This window comes from the organism of the source record quoted next, unplaced genomic scaffold (assembly GCF_019419815.1).
Source record: "Pyrus x bretschneideri cultivar Hongxiangsu unplaced genomic scaffold, Pyrus_bretschneideri_v1 Contig9, whole genome shotgun sequence".
Classification (NCBI taxonomy): domain Eukaryota; kingdom Viridiplantae; phylum Streptophyta; class Magnoliopsida; order Rosales; family Rosaceae; genus Pyrus; species Pyrus x bretschneideri.
In genome coordinates, this window is record NW_025999831.1 from 1,547,227 (window position 1) to 1,567,566 (window position 20,340).

General features: G+C 34.3%; 1 protein-coding gene and 2 long non-coding RNA genes across 3 annotated transcripts; 1 reads left to right on the top strand and 2 right to left on the bottom strand.

Annotated features, from left to right (window-relative positions):
• Window positions 1-3,520: 3,520 nt before the first annotated feature.
• Window positions 3,521-4,200, bottom strand: LOC125473578. Its single transcript, XR_007255431.1, has 2 exons — window positions 4,005-4,200; window positions 3,521-3,895 (listed from the first exon to the last, which is right to left on the bottom strand). It is a non-coding gene; the product is annotated as an uncharacterized LOC125473578 (long non-coding RNA).
• A 6,340-nt stretch (window positions 4,201-10,540) lies between these two features.
• Window positions 10,541-15,002, bottom strand: LOC103956441 (heat shock 70 kDa protein 18). Its single transcript, XM_048576620.1, has 2 exons — window positions 13,957-15,002; window positions 10,541-11,983 (listed from the first exon to the last, which is right to left on the bottom strand). The coding sequence occupies exons 1-2, from the start codon at window positions 14,885-14,887 to the stop codon at window positions 10,872-10,874; spliced, it is 2,043 nt and encodes a 680-aa protein (XP_048432577.1). The 5' UTR covers window positions 14,888-15,002; the 3' UTR covers window positions 10,541-10,871.
• A 1,058-nt stretch (window positions 15,003-16,060) lies between these two features.
• On the top strand, window positions 16,061-17,298 carry LOC125473572. The gene is made up of 2 exons (XR_007255424.1): window positions 16,061-16,549; window positions 16,684-17,298. It is a non-coding gene; the product is annotated as an uncharacterized LOC125473572 (long non-coding RNA).
• The last annotated feature ends 3,042 nt before the right edge of the window (window positions 17,299-20,340 follow it).

Genomic DNA, 20,340 nt, shown 5'->3' on the forward strand with positions numbered 1-20,340 from the left:
ATAAGAGTACGCATAACCAACAGAGAATAAACGAACTATATGAAAAAAGTTGCGGTTCCACCATAAAACCAATTGGTAATATGGGGAGTAGTTCTTAAAATTATTAATTGAATATAATTTTATTGACTGACTTATTTTTCTACATTAGGTCATTTATATGAAGTATCATATAATAATAAACGTAATTTAAAAGTATTATATATTCTTAGTTACTAGCTTAAACTTCAAAGAGAGCATCAGTTTAAGATGTTCTTGTTGATAATGAATCTCACATTGATGAGACAATGAACCTTGTATAGGTTTATAAAGCCATCTCCAATAGAACGAGGGCCAGAGGGCTCGTTCTAGCCATCTGGGCCTCCAAGATATTAATATTTTAATGAACAGTACAATGTCATATTTGTCTCCATCTCCGACTGAGGGCCAAATGGCCATAGTGCTTGTTTTAGCCCTGTCACAAAAAACCGTCTCCAACCGAGAGTCAAAGGGTCATAGGGTCAAACGTATTTTATTATTTAAATTTAATGTTGTTTCATATTGTTTAATGTTGTTTCATGTTACTTAATTTAATTTAATGTTGTATAATGGCTTAGGAAGTTATAGGAAAAAAATAGAATTTACAAAAAGAAATTTGTAAAAAAAGAAAAGCCTACAATTCCTGTCAGATATAACCGACAGAAATAAATACAATGTTGTTGGTTATATCCGACAGGAATAATGAAAATCCATCCAAGCCCGAGGCTGGCTGGCTGGTTGGATTAGGCCAGCCGGTTGGCCATTTGGCCGATTTTTGTCCAGTGGGGCCCATGAGCCCTTTGGCTTAGCCCTCAATTGGAAACGGTTTACGGGCTATTTTCGGCCCTCTAGACCCTTAGATTGGAGATGGCCTAAGAGTTTGGGCTACTCTCCATATCGCCAATTGGTTTTATGGTAGAACATCAACTTTCTTCATGGTATCAGAGCAGGTTATCCCACGTATAAAGACAAACGGCCACACGTGCTCCACATCACCTCGTTGTGTTGTTCACGTGTTAGGCTTAAAAATTCACCAAACGTGTGAGGACGTGTTGAGAATGGATCCCATATTGATGAGATGGTGGATCTTGCATGGGTTTATAAGAGATTGGACTATTCGCCATATCGCCAATTGATTTATGGTGGAACCTCAACTCTCTTCAGTCCTTGTGGCAAATATTCAGATAATTATGCAATGGATAGAATGACATTCCCACATTTGCCCGGTCCCTTGTTCTCTAAGCAGTTACCATCTTCAATGTCATTAATAGAGTGCATTTTTGCTAGCCCTCAAGCCTTGGTGTACCATTACACATAATCAAGCAAAAACGAAGTAGCCAAGGTAACGGTTGTTGGAAAATTTAATAATAAGATTATTATATTAAATTTATTAATTCAATGGAAATTAGAAGTGGAGTCTTTTAGTAGAAAGATGTGTCTACTCAAATGAAGAGTTGCAACTTTTGACTTTTCATGAATAATCACATACTTTCCAAAGAGGTATCTTGCATTCTATAAATAGGGCAGACCCCTATAATCACAAAATAATTTTTCCCATTAAATATTAGAAAGTCTCATAGATTCGATATGAGAGATTTTTCAACACAATCGTGGTTCATGGAGCCCTATGATTTGGAGTGCTACTATTACAAGGACATTGTCGTTTTATCTTGGGAAAAATGCGCTGATGAACCATGAGCACCATAGTGGGGCGTAAACTTGTCTTAAAGACAAAGTGTCCAACATTTGCTTCGACCTTATTTTCTAGGTTTTTTCGAATCCATTGTATCATGTTCATTTAACATTGGTTACTCATGTGCATACATTACTTTGATATATAATTGCATCAATTATTTCTTGATTTTATATGTGATTTAATATAGCAATTAGGATAAACTTTGATGAAACTGCGGAGCTCCAACCTATGTTCTATGATGAAACAGTTTTATCTGCAACGTATTTAGGATAAACTTTACTTTTAATAATTCCTATACTTGGAAATAACAAGTGGGGTATTACAGGATACTATTAATGGGAAGTCACCTATCTTGAGTGCACCTATCTTGAGTGACAAATGAGGCCATTCCCGTGAGAATTTTTTGAAGGGTTTTGTTCTCTAAAAGCACTCATGAGAAACCAAGAATTGTTCAGGGCCAAAATAAACACAACTGAGCAATCACAGGGTGTTTGGAAGGGTATTATGTGATTGCTATTGTCTTCGTTTACACAAACGGCTAAGCAGTTCAAGATATCATGTTCACTGATTAGTTAAGTAAATCCGATAGTAATTCACTACAGAAGGTTCAAAGGCAAAAGCCACCTATCCCGATGCGGTATTTTTTCTATTGAATTCTCTCTCTACTGTCTGCATTGTCATTTGCATGATATTGAGTCAATTTCGATTCATGCGCAGAATTGTTGGAAAATTTAATAATAATAATATTATTATATTAAAATTATTAATTGAATGAAAATTAGAAGTGGAGCCTTTTGATAGAAAGATGTGTCTACTCAAATGAAGAGTTACAACTTTTGACTCTTCATAAATAGTCACATTCAATTAGGAAATTAATTAGAAAATTAATTAATTAATTTTGGTAATTAATCCTATTTTGAATGAATATTTGAGGTTACCTTATGGGGATGATTTGATGAGGATGGATGAAATAGGTTTTGAATAAATACCTATTTTGATCACTTTTAACCTTGATTGAGTGGTGATTGTCTACTGCTCGTGCGTAGAAGTTTCAATTTGTCTCAAGGGTAATCTTATCTTTTTAACCCAAAAATTCACGTGTCGCCTTCATATGTTTTTTTTACTATTTTTGGCTTCACAACCATAATTGCATGTTTTGAAGAGTTGAGGGATTAATGGTTATGAATTTTTAGTTGAAGGACAATTACTCTAATTAGATTAAAGTTGAGGGACCATTGCTACAATTTTTTCAAAATATAATGAGAAAAAGTAAAAAGAATAGCCAAATGTGCTTCTAAAAAGCAGATTATTAAAAAATTTGGAACACCAAATGTGTTTGGTAAAAAAAGAATGGTTTTTAAAAAAATTATTGGTAATGACAGTAGAAAAGTAGAAGCATGGTCCACCATACTTACAAAAAAAAACACATTTTTTTTTTCAAAGCATAGCAAAATGTACCATTTAATGAAATTTCAAATGATAAATGTACCCCCCCTATTCTCTAAAATTACAATCATTGCCCCTAAATTATGTTTTGGCTGATTATATCAAATTTAAAATCCTATCATCTTTAGTCATTTAACATATTCACAACAGTTTTATATAAAAGTTTACCAAACACTTAGACATTCTTTTTTTTGTTAAAAGAGCTTTAACAAAATAAAATAAAAAATTTACCCAACACTCAATAATTTTTTTTTTTTTAAAAAGCACATCAATACCAAACAAAAAAAAATAAAAAAAAAAGGATCAAGCATGACAACAACAAACCCATGCTGTGACTTGGTTATCGCATGCGCCATGTACAGGTTGGAAAACTAAAAGACTTGGAAAGTCTTTGTCTTTAATAGAAAAACTGGAATTCTTTGCGTTAAAAAAACAAAATAAAAGAAATAAAAATCATAATGCAGTTGGAAGTCTGCACCCTAAACTGGTAGTCTTCGTCTTCGTCTTCAACTTGAAGTCTTCGTCTTCGTCTTCAACTTGAAGTCTTCGTCTTCGTAGAAAGAGGTCACCATCCTTGCAAAGTCACACAGGCCAATCAACTTGCAAAATGATGCATAAGAGGGGATAACAAATGCTTTTATCACTAGGTACTAAGAAAAGCCTACTGATTAGGTAGGCTGCTTACAAATTCAACCGCAATTTAGGAGGGAAAATACATCCATCGAAGACTGGACATATCTAAAAATGCCACAAAATAATTTAGTTAAAAGAAATATAAAATAAAACACATCGTGAGTTATTGATTTAACAACCCGAAAAATGAAAGAAAAAACAAAGAAAAACTTACTGTTAAATCTCGAATATGTGATATTAGTGGCGGATTTAGAAAAATATTTTTGATTGTGGGTGAGTCTTTAGCCCTAAGCAATGGTTTTTTGTTTGTAGAATATTCTTTTACATAGCCCAGGCACAAAAGTTTTGAATTATATAATTACCACCACATCAACCATACATAAAAAGACAAAGTTAAAGCTAAAGCTCAAAATGACTCGGTCCTTTTCTTTTTCTTATTATTGACATATCTTCCCAATCAATAAATAAAAAGAAAAGTCTAAAGTTAAAGCTAAAGGAAAAGCATTTTCCTTTGCCTTTTTTTAACTAAAAGATGCTCTTTGAAAATGAAATAAATAAAGCTAAGCTAAAGTTCTTATTTTTTATTTTACGTACGTTTACGTTCTCTTTTTCTTTCTCCACATAGACTTTGACGAGCTGCATATGTTAAAAATCACGAGAGATAGTTAAGTGATGGTAATGATTACAACCCTATTTATTATTAGATGAATTTAAATTTTGAGATTTGTGTATTGGATAGATTGTCACATCCCGGCCCGGGTAGGACCACTTCCCGGGCCCGCTTCCACTACCGTAGCACGATATTGTCCGCTTTGGGCTTACCATTCCCTCACGGTTTTTGTTTTTGGGAACTCACGAGCAACTTCCCAGAGGGTCACCCATCCTGGGAGTGCTCTAGCCCTCTTCTCGCTTAACTTCGGAGTTCCTACGGAACCCGAAGCCAGTGAGCTCCCAAAAGGCCTCGTGCTAGGTAGAGATGGAATATACATATAAGGATCAGTCCCCTGGGCGATGTGGGATGTCACAATCCACCCCCCTTAGGGGCCCGACGTCCTCGTCGGCACATTTCCGACCAGGGATAGGCTCTGATACCAATGTCACATCCCGGCCCGGGTAGGACCACTTCCCGGGCCCGCTTCCACTACCGTAGCACGATATTGTCCGCTTTGGGCTTACCATTCCCTCACGGTTTTTGTTTTTGGGAACTCACGAGCAACTTCCCAGAGGGTCACCCATCCTGGGAGTGCTCTAGCCCTCTTCTCGCTTAACTTCGGAGTTCCTACGGAACCCGAAGCCAGTGAGCTCCCAAAAGGCCTCGTGCTAGGTAGAGATGGAATATACATATAAGGATCAGTCCCCTGGGCGATGTGGGATGTCACATAGATACAATCTCAAACTTTAATTAAAATCAACTAACAATGATAAATAAAATCCTGAGCATTATCACTACTTGAAGGTGGTAAGCAAAAATGCAGTCCCATAAAAATAGTGCTTAACATATACATATTAAAAATAAAGACCAAGTGATGCAAAATCTCGCAAAGACTAATACTATTCCAAGTCATGCATGAAACATACACATTTGTTCCTTCATGCCACTTGGTTATAAGCAAACATCATGCACATGTTGGATTACTAATTAGTAATATTCAGCTTGACATAGACTTTTATGAATAAACTTATAATTTCTAGCATCTAATAAATACCCAAATTAAAAATATTCATCGATATACAAAATGTTCTCATGGAGGTACTCATTTTTTGCCACAGATATCAATATAGAGGCTAAAAGATACTATGATATTAAATCCACATGTGGTCGAGATATTTACGAATTTAACCATTAAAATTCATAAACTCAATTATACATCCAGGTTCGATCATTTTCCGAAGTTTTGGTCCACAATAAAATCTGCTTACCTTGACTTCACCTATAAAACGTGCAAAGGCGATTTACATTTTAACCACAATTCAATGTATTGTGATTTTTTTGTTCGAACACTTTTGTATTTAATATCCATGGTTGAAAATATTTTTTTTTAAACAAACGATATTATCTACGCTAAAGGGAGTGGGTGGGCTTAGCCTCACAATGTGCTAGCAATAATGTGGTTCAAATTCTCCTTTGGTAAGATTCAAACCTAAGACCTCTTACTTACTAGTGAAGAGTAATACTACTAGATCGTACCAAAAATTCTAATGGACGTAACCATTTTTCTACCACAGATAGAAATATATAGGCTATAAATTGCAAAATGAAAATTATTTATTTTCTGTCTAAGTAAGAATCGCGACCTAGGCTGGACTAAGTGGGCGCCTAGACTTGTCTTAATTTTCAAACACCTATAGATTAATCAGGACGGTTGCCAGTTGCCTAGAGCCACCAAGGATTTTTTTAACAGTGGTTAGTATTCTATAACAGTTTTAATATTCTCATTTCTCCAATTAAGTTAAAGTTGAGGGACAATTTCTCTAATTGGGTTAAAGTTTAGGGACTATTGCTACAATTTTTCTCATTTTGTTTTTCATATATTTGCCGCTTGATTTAGCCTCATGTGTGTGGCTTGTGACTCATTTTCACAGAAGTTCTAACGAAGTTGACGAAAATGACCATAACTGCATGTTTTGAAGAGTTAAGGGATCAATGCTTATGAATTTTTAGTTGATGAACTATTGCTATAATTTCCTCAAAATATAATGAGAGAGAGTAAAAAGAATAGCCCCCAAGTCCTAAGAGCAATTTGGGGTTATAGTGCTTCTAAAAAGCAGATTATTAAAAAATTTGGAACACCAAATATCTTTGGTGTAAAAAATTAAAAGAAAAAAAGTGGTTTTTAAAAAACTTTTGGTAATGACAGTAGAAAAAGTAGAAGCATAGTCCACCATACTTATATAAAAAATAAAAACACACTTTTTTTTTTCAAATCATAGCAAACGGTACCCATTTAATAAAATTTAAAATGATAAATGTAGCACCATATTTTACAAAATTACAATCGTTACCCCTAAATTATTCTCTTTGGCTTATTATATAAGATTTAAAACCATATCATTTTTAGCCATTTAATATATTCAAAACAGTTTTATATAAAAGTTTACCAAATGCTCAAAGATTCTTTTTTTTTTTTTTTTTTGGGTTAAAAGAGCTTTTACAAAATTAAAAAAATATATATTTACCAAACACTCAATAATTTTATTTTTTTTTTTCAAAAACACATCAATACCAAAGTAAAAAAAAATAGAAAAAAAGGATCATGCATGACAATAACAAACCCATACTACAACTTGGTTATCGCATGCGCCACGTACAAGTTGGAAAACTAAAAGACTTGGAAAGTCTGTCTTTAATAGAAAAACTAGAATTCTTTGCGTTAAAAAAAAAAAATTAAAGAAATAAAAATCATAATGCAGCTGGAAGTTTGTGCCCTAAACTGGAAGTCTTCGTCTTCGTCTCCAACTTGAAGTCTTCATCTTCGTAGAAAGAGGTCACCATCCTTGCAAAGTCACATAGGCCAATCAACTTGCAACCTAATGCGTAAGACGGGATAACAAATGCTTTTATCATTAGGTACTAAAAAAAGCCTACTAATTAGGTAGGCTGCTTACAAATTCAACCACAATTCAGGAGGGAAAATACGTCCATCGAACACTGGACATATCTAAAAATGCCACAAAATAATTTAGTTAAAAGAAATATAAAATAAAACGCATCGTGAGTTATTGATTTAACAACCTGAAAATGAAAGAAAAAACAAGAAACAAAGAAAAACTTACTGTTAAATCTCAAATATGTGATATTAGTGGCGGATTTAGAAAATATTTTTGCTTGCAGGTGAGTCTTTAGCCTTAAGCAATGGTTTTTTGTTTGTAGAATATTCTTTTTCAAAGCCCTGGCACAAAAGTTTTGAATCATATAATTACCACCACATCAACCATACATAAAAAGAAAGTTAAAGCTAAAGCTAAAAATGACTCAGTCCTTTATTATTGACAGATCCTCCCAATCAATAATTAAAAAGAAAAAGCTAAAGTTAAAGCTAAAGGAAAAGCATTTTCCTTTGCCTTTTTTTAACTAAAAGATGCTCTTTGAAAAGGGAATAAATAAGGCTAAAGCTAAAGTTAAAGCCAAAGGATATAAATCAAGAAAAAGCTAAAGTTTTTACTTTATATTTTACATACGTCTACATTCCCTTTTTCTTTTTCCACATAGACTTTGACAAGCTGCATATGTTAAAAATCACGGGAGATGGTTAAGTGATGGTGATGCTTACAATTTTATTTATTATTATTAGATGAATTTAAATTTGAAATCTGTGTAGTCGATAGGTACAATCTCAAAATTTAATTAAACTCAACTAACAGTGATAAATAAAGTCGTGAGCATTATCATCACTTGAAGGTGGTAAGCAAAAATGCAGTCCCATAAAAATAGTACTTAATATATACACATTAAAAATAAAGACAAAGTGATGCAAAATCTTGCAACGACTAATACTATTTCAAGTCATGCATGAAACATAAACATTTGTTCATTCATGCCACTTTGTTATAAGCAAACATCATGCACATGTTGGATTACTAATGAGTACTATTCAGTTTGACTTAGACTTTCGCAAATAGACTTATAATTTCTGGCATCTAATAAATACCCAAATTGAAAATATTGATCGATATACAAAACGTTCTCATGGAGGTACTCATTTTTTGCCACAGATACCAATATAGAGGCTAAAAGATACTACAATATTAAATTCACATGCGGTCGAGATATTTATGAATTTAACCATTAAAATTCATAAACTCAATTATACATCCAGGTTAGATCATTTTCCGAAATTTTGGTCCACAATAAAAACTGCTTACCTTGAGTTCACCTATAAAACGTGCAGAAGGCGATTTACATTTTAACCACAGTTCATGTATTGTGATTTTTTGTTTGAACTAAGACCTCTCACTTACAAGTGAAAAGGAATACCATTGCATCGTACTAAAAATTCTCATGGAGGTAGCCATTTTTCTACCACAAATAGGAATATAGAGGCTATAAGATGCACTGTTGAAAGTTATTTATTTTATATCTAAGTGAGAATCGCAACCTAGGCTGGTCTAAGTAGGCGTCTAGACTTTTCTTAATTTTCAAACGCCTATAAATTAATCAGGGCGATGGCCAGTCGCCTAGTGCCTAGGCGGCGCTGGGCAGTGATTTTTAGAACAATGGTTAGTATTCAGTAATAGTTTTAATATTCTCATTTCTCCAATTAGGTTAAAGTTGAGAGACAATTTCTCCAATTGGGTTAAATTGATTGACCATTACTACAATTTTTCTCATTTTGTCATAGAGGTACCCATTTTTTAACCACATATACCAATATAGAGGCTAAAAGATACTACAATATTAAATCCATATGCGGTTGAGATATTTATGAATTTAATCATGAAAATGCACATGCTCAATTATACATTCAGGTTAGATCAATTCTCGAAGTTTTGGTCAACAATAAAAATTGCTTACCTATGACTTCACCTATAAAATGTGCAAATGCGATATACTTTTTAATCACAGTTTAATGTATTGTGAATTTATGTCCACAACTTTTGTGGCTTATGGAGGCTAAAAGATACTACGATATTAAATCCATATATGGTCTAAATATTTATCAGTTTAATCATTAAAATGATAAATTCAATTATATATCCAGGTTAGATCAATTCCCGAAGTTTTGGTCCATAATAAAAACTGCTTAACTATGAGTTCACCTATAAAATGTGCAAAGGCAATATACTTTTTAGCCACAATTCAATGTAATGTGAATTGTTGTCCGCAACTTTTGTATCTAATAAATATCCACGGTTAAAAATATTCATTGATCTACAAAAAGTTCTCATGAGTGTACCCATTTTTCTACCACATATAGGAATATAGAGGCTATAAGATGCTCATTGAATTGAAACATACCAAACTCATTAAACACTCTAATAGAAGCTCATTTAATTGAAAAGAAAAAGGAATCAATATGTAAAAATTGAACCAATTGATTGAACACATACCAATTATTAAGCTAATTAGTGCTCTAGAAATTTAGAGATGTCAAATGATGAAGAAAAGGAAGAGGAAGAGGTTTGGATGACTACAGAGGAGTAGATGGGGGTGTAGAATGACAACCATGGGAGATGGAAAGATTTTTAAAAAGAGAGAGAAGGGGCTTTGCTCCATAGAGATGATGGACTCGATCGTTAGGGTTTTATTTTTTTTTTATTTTTAAGTAGATTGAGTTGAGTGTAAAAAGAACTTTGATTGAGTTGAGTTTTGATAAGTAAGGGCGGTTTCGGAAATAATGTTGGGTATGAAGAGATAATGATAGATAAATCAAATACAATGTAATATGAAAAATAAGCTGGGTGTTGAGATACAAAATATGAGTTCGAATAAAATTTTTCTTATGCTACTCAGTAATGGAAATAGCCGCATTGTAAACTTATGTCAAGCGTACCAAAGGGCATTTATTCACCTATCCCAAAGAATAAGGAGCCTGTTTTCAATTTAATATCCAAAATTAAACATAATTGTGCAAGGAGAGAAAATTTTTGCGAAAATCACTTTCCTAAAAAATGTCTGTGGACTGCCACTAATTTGTTTATATATTGTACTTCATTTCTCCCTCCTCCCTCTTCATTTTCCATTCCTCAATTCTCCTACATGTTTTCCCTTGTTTCTTCTAACAAAACTTTCTGTAAAAGCTCACAAACAACTAAACATAGAAACTGAAATTGTATTGAACAAGCCTTGAGAGAACATATGCTAAACAAAGAGGTTCGGAGGGATAACCTCCTCCAAACAACCCTAAGTAACTAAACACTTCTTTATTTTGGTCTATAACCCTAATTAAACTCGTTATTACAAAAATACAAAATAACTTAATCCATCAAAATATCCAAAATCTTCACCCAAATCAGACTGCCATATATAGTTTATTCACTAAAAGAGCGGAGGAAAGCTATGTATGGTGCAGGAAAGCGGCTGCTAGTCCAAGTTCTCCCTCATGGAAGAAGAGGCTGCGAGAAAGCCAATCCTGCAACAGGATCATTTGCTACTACCAAATATCGAAGAAATGGTGTTGGTCCATGAATGTGGGCGGCCCCGTGCCGTCTTATCAGTTGCATCTGCCAAGGGAGTTGCCCCTGGCGAAGGAGTGACATCTGAAAGAGTAATGTAGTCTTGAAGCTTCCCCTTTCCATTCCCACAGGAGATTGCAGCTTGAACAGCAGCACCATGTGCCATTGCCTCATCCAGATCAATGCCCTTGCACAGCTCCTTCCCTTTGAATGCCTGTTGTAATAGTTGTTGCACCATTGGAATTCTAGAAGAGCCACCAGCAAGAAGAACATCATCGACGTTACTTGGGTCCATGTTAGCATCCCTCAAACACTTCTCCACTGACTCCATACACTTGATGAATAAATCCATATTAATTTGTTCAAACATGTCACGGGTAAATGTTATGTTGAAATCCTTATCCTCACACAAATGATCAATTTCAATGTCAAAGTCAGACTCAAATGCGAGTCTCCTTTTTGCTTTCTCACATTGATTCTTTAATCTCCTAAGCGCTCTGAAGTCTTTGCTCACGTCCAATTTACTCTTAGTTTTGAATTCCTCAACGCAATAATTGACCATTCTGTTATCGAAGTCTTCGCCGCCAAGGTGACCATCACCACCCGTTGCCATGACTTGAAATGTCCCTGAAGTATTCATGGTAACCAAGGAGACACCTAAACTGCCACCGCCCAAATCAAATATCATCACATTTCTGCTGCTACTCCAACCGGTCTTCTTGTGAAGGCCATAAGCAAGGGCAGCAGCACTTGGTTCGTCAATAACACACTTTACATCTAGGCCAGCAACCACTCCAGCCTCCTTTATAGCCTGACGCTGGGAATCGTTGAAGTAAGCAGGGACAGTGATGACTGCATTTTTCACAGGTGAGCCTAGATGAGTCTCAGCAATCTTACGCATCTTTTTCAGAATCATGGATGCGATTTCTTCAGGAGTAATTTGTTTCTCTTCGCCACCATTGCGGGTAACCACAATCATTGGCCTGTCATCCGAACCTTGAGTGACCTTGAATGGCCAAAGCTTCATATCACTTTGAACAGAATCTTCACTAAATCTTCTTCCAATTAATCGTTTTGTATCTGCAAATTGATCCATGCAAAGTTGGATTGGAAATTGTTATTAATAAGGGAAACTAATAAAATGGCCCAATTTTTTTTAATAAAAAAACACCTAATGAATTTTTATTAATAATAAAGAAAAAAAAAATGGCCGTGGCATGTTTGTAAATAAGTTAAATTTTGGTGGCACCAACTGTTTTTACATTGTTATTTCAATTGTTGCTTAAAAGGTCAACTGTTTCTACATTATTAGATTATTGTTTCTTAGAGAATTCTTAAGCTTAAGATTAAGAAACAATTGACCTAATTATGTAGAAACAGTTGGTGCCACAAAAGTTTTAACTCATTTACGAAAATATGGCCAACTATTATTAGGTTAAGTCCAACATTATCTTTTCTCCACTTTTATTTCTTTAATACGCATTTTACATTTTTTCTAAAACTATTACTAAAAATTAAAATCTTCTAAGTTCATGCATCTTCAAATTCCAATAAATCTACTTAATACTTTTTAACCAAAAAACTAATATACTAACATCAATTCATCTGTAGAACATACGATCTTAACTCAAGTAACAAATATGTGAATGTATAACGCCTATACATGATATATAAAACCTAACTAAAAGGAACAAAAACATAATATACCTACAAGCAATATACATTATACAGGTGAATTATAAAAAATAAAATAAAATAATCTGTTGTATAAAAATACGATTAACTTGTGATATAGCCTGATTATAAAAATTAAGAATAAAATCCATAAATGGGGTTTAGAGCATGAACAAGAAGAACAAGAAATAACAAAAAATAAATAAAGAAATTAGAAGAAATAATTAAAGAGATAATTAGGAATAAATGTATTTTGTACAGTAAATCTAATTATTAATGAGATAATTATTGATAATTAAGTGCTTTTCTTTAAATTTTTGTTAAGCCTTTTCATTAAAACCTAAATAATAATAACAACAGAAACATCATCATCATGATCAACAAATAAATTATAATATTTATAATAATAATAATAATAATAATTAATATAATACTAATCTAAATTACCTATATTAATAGAACTCTTATTGTTAACCAAAAAAGGTTAAAAAGACTATTTAATCTTCTATCACAAAATAAAATTTTACTGTTTTTTATTAAAACATCACCAGTGATATCTAGTATTAAAAAAAAACAAAATAAAACAACAATAAAACAAAAACTTCTCAATCCCACTCCAACCCACGTCCTTTCACTCCCTCTCTCCTTCCCATTTTAAAAACAAAAATAAAGTGTTCATAAACACAAAAGTGTGGAGGCCTATACTATCTAGTAATAATAAGAGTAACACACTTGAATTTATTTTCAAAGAAAAATCAATATATGTAATTGGTTGTTACTTTATTGTTCTCTTCAACCGTGTGTGTCTATGTTTTGTTTACAAATAGATGTCATAATGATTTCTAGTATTTAATTATTTACAATAAAGATAATGTCAATTAAGGATATTAAAATTTTAAATTAAATTTACAAACTAAATAATGTATCACCAATAAGAAATAAGTATGTTAATCAATACTTAAGTAATAATTCAATCATTAATAACCATAACATTTGATTTACAAATTTTAATTTATAAATTTGGTCTTCCTAACATTACCCTTACAATAATGATGGTTTTGATCATGAAAATATAATGTGATGTGGGTTTTACAAAGTATTTCCATAAGGGAACTATTATTAACACTGCAAAAATTTCATTCTACACTCCTCACAAGTGTATTTTTCTTTCTAATTATAGAAAGTTTAGAATGTAGATTTTTGGAGTGCTAATAACAATTATCTTCTCTAAAGGTATTTTGAGTGATCCCTCCAGACAGCAAATTAACTAGTTAATAAAACCAAACAAATATCGATCAGTCAAGAGAACTAAAAAAGAAACTAACAGAACATAATTTTACGATAGGATAGGACAAGCTGATCATTCAAATCCTACATACCAAAGATCGAGTTGGCGGTGTTTCTCACAACTTGGTTAAATGCCGCATCGCCTATCATCGCCTCCTCAGTGTTTGTGAATGCAACATATGATGCAGTTTTCCTGTTACCATAATCATTCAGAATGGTTTCTACATGATCTTTCTGCCACACGGCCACGCAGGAATACGTTGTTCCCAGATCGATACCGACCGCATGCTCTTCTTCTCCGCCACCCTTATCATGAGAGAGAGAAGGTTGATGCAAATTGGGAGAGACAACAACACTGCCAGAAACAGTATTTGGAGGCGGCTTCGTCGCTTGATTACTGGCAGTATTTGTATATCTCCGCTGTTCATTCAGCAGATATATTTCCTCTTCCTGTTTCAACAACAAGTGTTTCACCTCTTGGAAACTACGTGGATTAGAGTTTTCTAACCTTGTACGGTGCTCCTTTGGCAGTCCCGTCAGGATGTGTAGATAAAATAAGTCCCCATCTTCCACACGAGCACCGGCATCTGCAAGCAATTGCGCCAGATGGAAGATCTTTTGCAGATAGTCATTCATCGACATGGCTGTGTCTTTCTTTACATTTACTAGTTCACTTTTGAGATTATAGATGTAAGCAAGAGGGAGACTCTCGAAGTGTTTCTTGATGTTTCTCCACACCGTTTGTGAAGAGTCGGCGCCGGCCATGACACGGTGGTGGAGATCTATGGACAGAGTGTTTCTAAGCCACTCAAGAACCTTTTGATCTCTGTTACTCCAATTAAAAAACTCAGCAGAATGAAGTTGCTGATCAGGACGAGTGTCTGTTCCATCAATGATTCCAAGAAGATTATGGTAACGAAAATATGAAAGAGAACTAGATTTCCACTGTTGATAGCCATATATATTATCACTCGTGAGTTTGATTGGAACCAGTACTGCTGGTCCCATGTTCTCTCCGGCCATGGAAGTACCACCGCGAGATTAATTGGCTAGGAGATCCAAGCTGGAGAGGTGAAGTACCATGGCGAGTTGATCATCTTAATTAGAAATATATGTGGTGGTTTATCACCAAGTCAATGAATCTTCTATATATAAAGCAGCAAGCCCAGTTTTGGGTCCCGGGCTTCAACAAAAATAGTGAGACAGAAACGCCCATCTAACAAAAAAAAATAGTTTAGCAGTCCAAAATAAGGAGTTTTAACGAAACATTTTCGGTACTGTTCATTTTTAACAAAAAATTACATTTTTACTTTTTTCTGGTACTATTCACTACACCTTTATTTATAATTTTCATTAAAACTAGAGTTTTTTTTGAACTTTTCATTAGTTTTCCTTCCAAAACATTCACAAAAAAACGCAAGAGTAATTTTGTTACGAAAAAAGATTTTTTTTTGTCATAAATTTTTTTTTTATAATTAATATCTTAGTATTATGTGGAATATCTACAGATTTTTTCTAGCATGGTTTAATGTTATTCGTTTAGTCTAAATATTGGATTTTCTTTTTCATGAGTAGAGTTGTCTATCTGCACTTGGAATATTGATTACATGGAATCAAAACCAGCCAAAAAAAAAAATGCATAAAAAATGCAGGGACAGTTTTGTCAAATGCATGCATGCACCCTTATCTTTTTCTTTCTTACCTAGGAAGGTACCAACGCCTCACACACACACACACTTGAGAAAGTGGGAAGAGAGAAAAGAAAAAAAATAAAATAAAAGGATGAGTGAAAGTTGTTGGTGTCTAGGTGAAAGGGAAAGAAAAATATAATAACAAATAAGGAAAATTATGAAGATTGTGTGATGGTGTTAGAAGAAAATGAAAGGAAAATCCAATAAAAGCCATGCATTGTATATATAATAAATACGTGTAATGATGGCAAGAAAGTACGATAATTTAATTTTCAAAATATTTTCTTTTAATTTTCTTATTTTTAGGAATTAATATTTTTTTTAAATAAATTATCCTTAGAGTAAATTTTTAATACTTAATTTTATACTGAAACAATAATTTTTAAATATTTTAATGAGAAACAAAAGTTAATGCATGACGTCATTGGTATTTTTTATCTGAAATGTATGTCACAAAAATACCTTTTATAATGGTAAGTCTTTTTCACAGTTCTATATCCTTCAATTGGTTCTTCTCTCTGCAATTCGCTCACGCGTCGTCGCTTTCACATACAAAACCCATTGCCTCATTCTCCACACCATCACTCCTGGCGATGAATGACCAGCCTCCTTCCTCATACGACTCCATCTACGTCCCTCCCACCACCTCCTCTGCTCTGTCATCACTATCCCCAATTATACCTCCCCTGCAATCGGCTCCAAGTTCCGCGAAACCAGACTGCTTCTGCCGCTGCTATTCTCAATCGGAGGAGCAGCACAAGTGGTGTTCTGGCGTACAACTAGACTCAACAGCAGCAGGCGCAGTTGCAAAAGCTCAAGCTTCAGCAGCCTTCTGCTTAAGACGACGTCGTTTCTGAAGAAGGCTCTGATCGTGAAGCTGAGTTGTAGTCGCATTCGTTGAGATTTGTATATGTGAATTGTGTGCTCGTGGAGTTGTTAATTGGGAAATCCTTGTGTTTACTAAGTGTGAATTGGTAATTGGGTTTCAATTAAGGTATATATTTTGAACAACACATGATATATATATATACACACACACACACACAATTATTTTCCAATTACGTTTTTTATAAACTATATGTCTTTAATTTGTTTTATTGATATCATCACGTTTATGGGTTTGTTTAGATGTAAATAAATGGAGTGGTACTAGAAGAGAAGCAGATGATGAACGGGTTCAATAATCTTGTTCCAAGACAATTTATAAATATGGGAAGGGCTGAGAAAAATGAGCTTTCACAGTGTTCTCATGAAGGCTGCAAATCTCAAGATTGTTCCGGGTCGCCCTTGCAAAACGACATGGTCGAGTCCGTGGAGTGCTGCAAGAGTACTAATAATCATGTTCACTAGGATATTAATGGAAGAAGTAACACTGCTGGGGGAGAAGATTGCCCTGACCAAGAATTTAATAGGTAGATTTCTAAGAAGGTTCCCAAGTTGATAAGCACTAGAGAAGTGGATCAACCCTCATCTGAAACCATGTCCATGATTAAAAAAAGCTCGTGTTTCAGTTTGAGCATGATCTGAAGCTTTCATGGTATGAATCTAGCTACCTTGACATCTGCTTGACTAATATATAGTGTGTATCTACATATAAAATGTTACTTCACTCGGGAAATGTTTTCTCTAGGCTATCTAATTTGTCAATTGTGTACTTATTTCATAGGTCAAGTTGATATATAACAACATTAATCTGTATTTCAACTTGAATTTTAGTAGCGTGATCATGAATTTCTTTTTCAATTGTGTTGTATTGATGACATAATGTATCTAGTTTGCAATGCTTTGAAACTGAAAACAAAAACCATTTGAAACCAAACCGAACCGCAATCAAATAGTTTGGTTCCATATTGGTTCAAGCTTCAAAACCACACCAAATCAAACCACAAAAAATTTGATTTTGATTTTGATTTCAGTTTCACCCTAAACCGTACCGAACCAAATCATGTCCTCCCCTATACTCAAGGACATTTCAAGCACGCATTTACCAATAAGAAAATCACTTTAGCCTGTCAAGACTTAAGGTGGGGAGTTTTCCAACCACATTTTCCGTCTCGTTATGGAAATAGTATATGATGGAGTGTTTATGGTAAATAAGGTGCAAGACCCCAAAGATCACTATGCACCACTTTAAAGGGAATTACAGATTTATTGACACTGGATGAAAAAGGCAGTTTGCAAAACTTGCCCTCTAAACAACTTTGACACATTACAAGACTAGAGTCTTTTGGAAATGCAACATTAGATTTATGCAGCATTAGGGACACAACAGAATTAGATGGATGTCCTAATCTATTGTACCATGTAGTAGAGTTAACAAGCTGACCAATGAGAGCTTTACTGGAGACAGTACTTTGAGAGGTTGCAGGACACGCATTGGCTAAGGCAGAAATTGGGTAGAGTCCATTACTGCACAGTCTTTTATAAAGAATCCTCCATGTGACCTTGTCCTGGATCCAAAAGCAGAAGGAATCAAAGATAAGCCAATCGTTATTGTCCAAACATATCTTATGTACTGATAGAAGATTCTGTGTTAATTTAGGAACATATAACACAGAGTTCAGTTTGATAGGATATATAGAAGGTTTGAGAATAGTGCTACCAATGTGAGATACATGCAAACCTTCACCATTTGCAATTTGAATTACTTCAATAGTATGATAGGTTGATGCCAGAGATAAGTTGGAGAGATCAGCAGTCATATGATTCGTTGCTCCTGAATTAGTGATCCACACTTGTGAATTAGTTGTAGAAGCAGCTGAAGGGTTTCGTGGTGTTACCATAGTATGGTAGGCTTGCATTGGAACTGGAGCTTGAAATTGTTGTCCAGGAAACCTATGATTGAACCCTTGGTTGAGAAAATGAAGCCACCTAAGAGTATTGATACCCTTGTTGTGGATATAAAGTCATCCGGGAGCAAGAAGAATTGACTCTAGCTCCAATATAGTTGGGACCATTCCCATTATAAAAACAGAACCATGTATTGTGATTAAATCTCCCACAAATTTGACATTTTGGCTTCTCAAGTAGAGCAGAAATATTAGACTGTTGTGTATTTGGAAATTGACCAAGTATACCAGGACTTGGAGTTTGAATGACATGTGTTTGAGTAGGCATGTATTGTCGCGATGAAAATTTTCTTGGTTGTTGATTAAACATGCCCTTGCCCTTGTTCTTACTGGCATTGAAATGCTTGAAACCACCAGATACAAAACTGAATTGATTAAGCCCTCTCTAAGTTGAATTATTAGCAATCATGGTTGACATAAACGGTGCATTGATAGTTGACTCTATAATTGCTTCTTCAGCAAGTAACTGTGTTCGAAATTCTTTCAGAAATATGTCACTTTCATGCCCCCGGATCACATTCCTAAAGGTGTTGTATTCTGTTGGCAAACCATTTAATGCAAGAATAACAATATCTTCATCAAGAAAGTAAACCCCAACAACAGAAAGATAGTCTCTAACTTCCTTTATCTTCTGTAAGTACTGAGTAATAGAATCATAGCCCTTTTTAATTGTTTGCAAATTTGATTTCATCTAAAAGATGCTAGTCTTCGAGACAGTTGAAAAATGTTCTTGTAATCTTATCCAGAGATCCCTCGAACTGGTACTCCCAATGGCACAAGACATATCTATATGACTCAAAGATGCAGTGAGTAATTGCATTAAGGCTTTATCATGCATCATCCAAACCAAATACTCATCACTATCAAAGCAAGAAGAGGAATTTGACGAATTAACACCAGATTCTCCAGAATGAGAGGTGAATCGAGCAGGACATGGATAATAGTCATCAACAAACCCTAGAATTCCATTACTTTCAAGTAGTAATTTCATTTGGAAATGCCAATTTAGATAGTTCAAATCATCTAGATTAACATTCATAGATGTAGAAATCGATGAAACTAATGCAGTTATCGGTGATTAAAGAAGCTGTAATTGAGAGGCAGTTACCATTGTTGTCGAATTACGAGTTGTAAAACTCCTAAATGTTGCAGAAATATCTCTGGGAGAAAACAACAGACACCTAGAGGGTACGATTTGGAGAAGACGAAGTCACAACCAAAATCACAATTGCAGAACCTTAAGGAGCAAGAAAACCCTAAATTGCAGAACAAACGAAGTGAATTCAATCAAGAAACACCAGCAAGAAGCAAGAAGATCGAAGAAGATGAAGAATCAAAGCTGCGGAAGACTTGGATCAAAGGTCAAGCTTAAGCTTTCATGGCGATTGATACCATGTTAACCTACAGAGATAGAGCAAAAGAAAGATAAATAGAGAGAGAGGAATTCAAGAGTTTCTAGAGAGAGAAGGAGAAATTTTGTATGTTTATTTCTTAGCTTTTAAGCAAGAACATATCTCAGTATTTATACACATCTCAACCTCTTTAACAAACTAACAACCTAACTGACTTTCTAATTTTTATACAAGTGGCAATATCTTAGCCATACAATATATCTGTAACAATGATGAGTGGGCGGATGAGGAAGAAGAGGGGGGGAGGGAATTGGCCCAATTTGAGAGCCTCCTCCCAATCAATCCATCTCTTGGTTCAACCTTTTCACAATGTTGTACAAAAGGATAACGATTTTGGAAGTAAAGTGACTGTTATTCGGCTCGCGTGAGTTAATGAACAATGTACTTCATTACTATATATGACTCGCGTGAGTTGACGAGCAATATGCTTCGTTACTATAAAGGTGATACCCGAGATGAACTTCCTGGACTAGTTGATTTTACTGTGGAGAGGGCAAAGATGAATGTGTGAGAACTTTATCCAA

Coding starts and splice junctions, on each gene's coding strand:
- LOC103956441 (XM_048576620.1), bottom strand. CDS start 14,887: ATGGCCGGAGAGAACATGGGACCAGCAGTACTGGTTCCAATCAAACTC. Junction 11,984..13,956: donor CACCGCCAACTCGATCTTTG/GTATGTAGGATT, acceptor ATCAATTTGCAG/ATACAAAACGATTAATTGGA.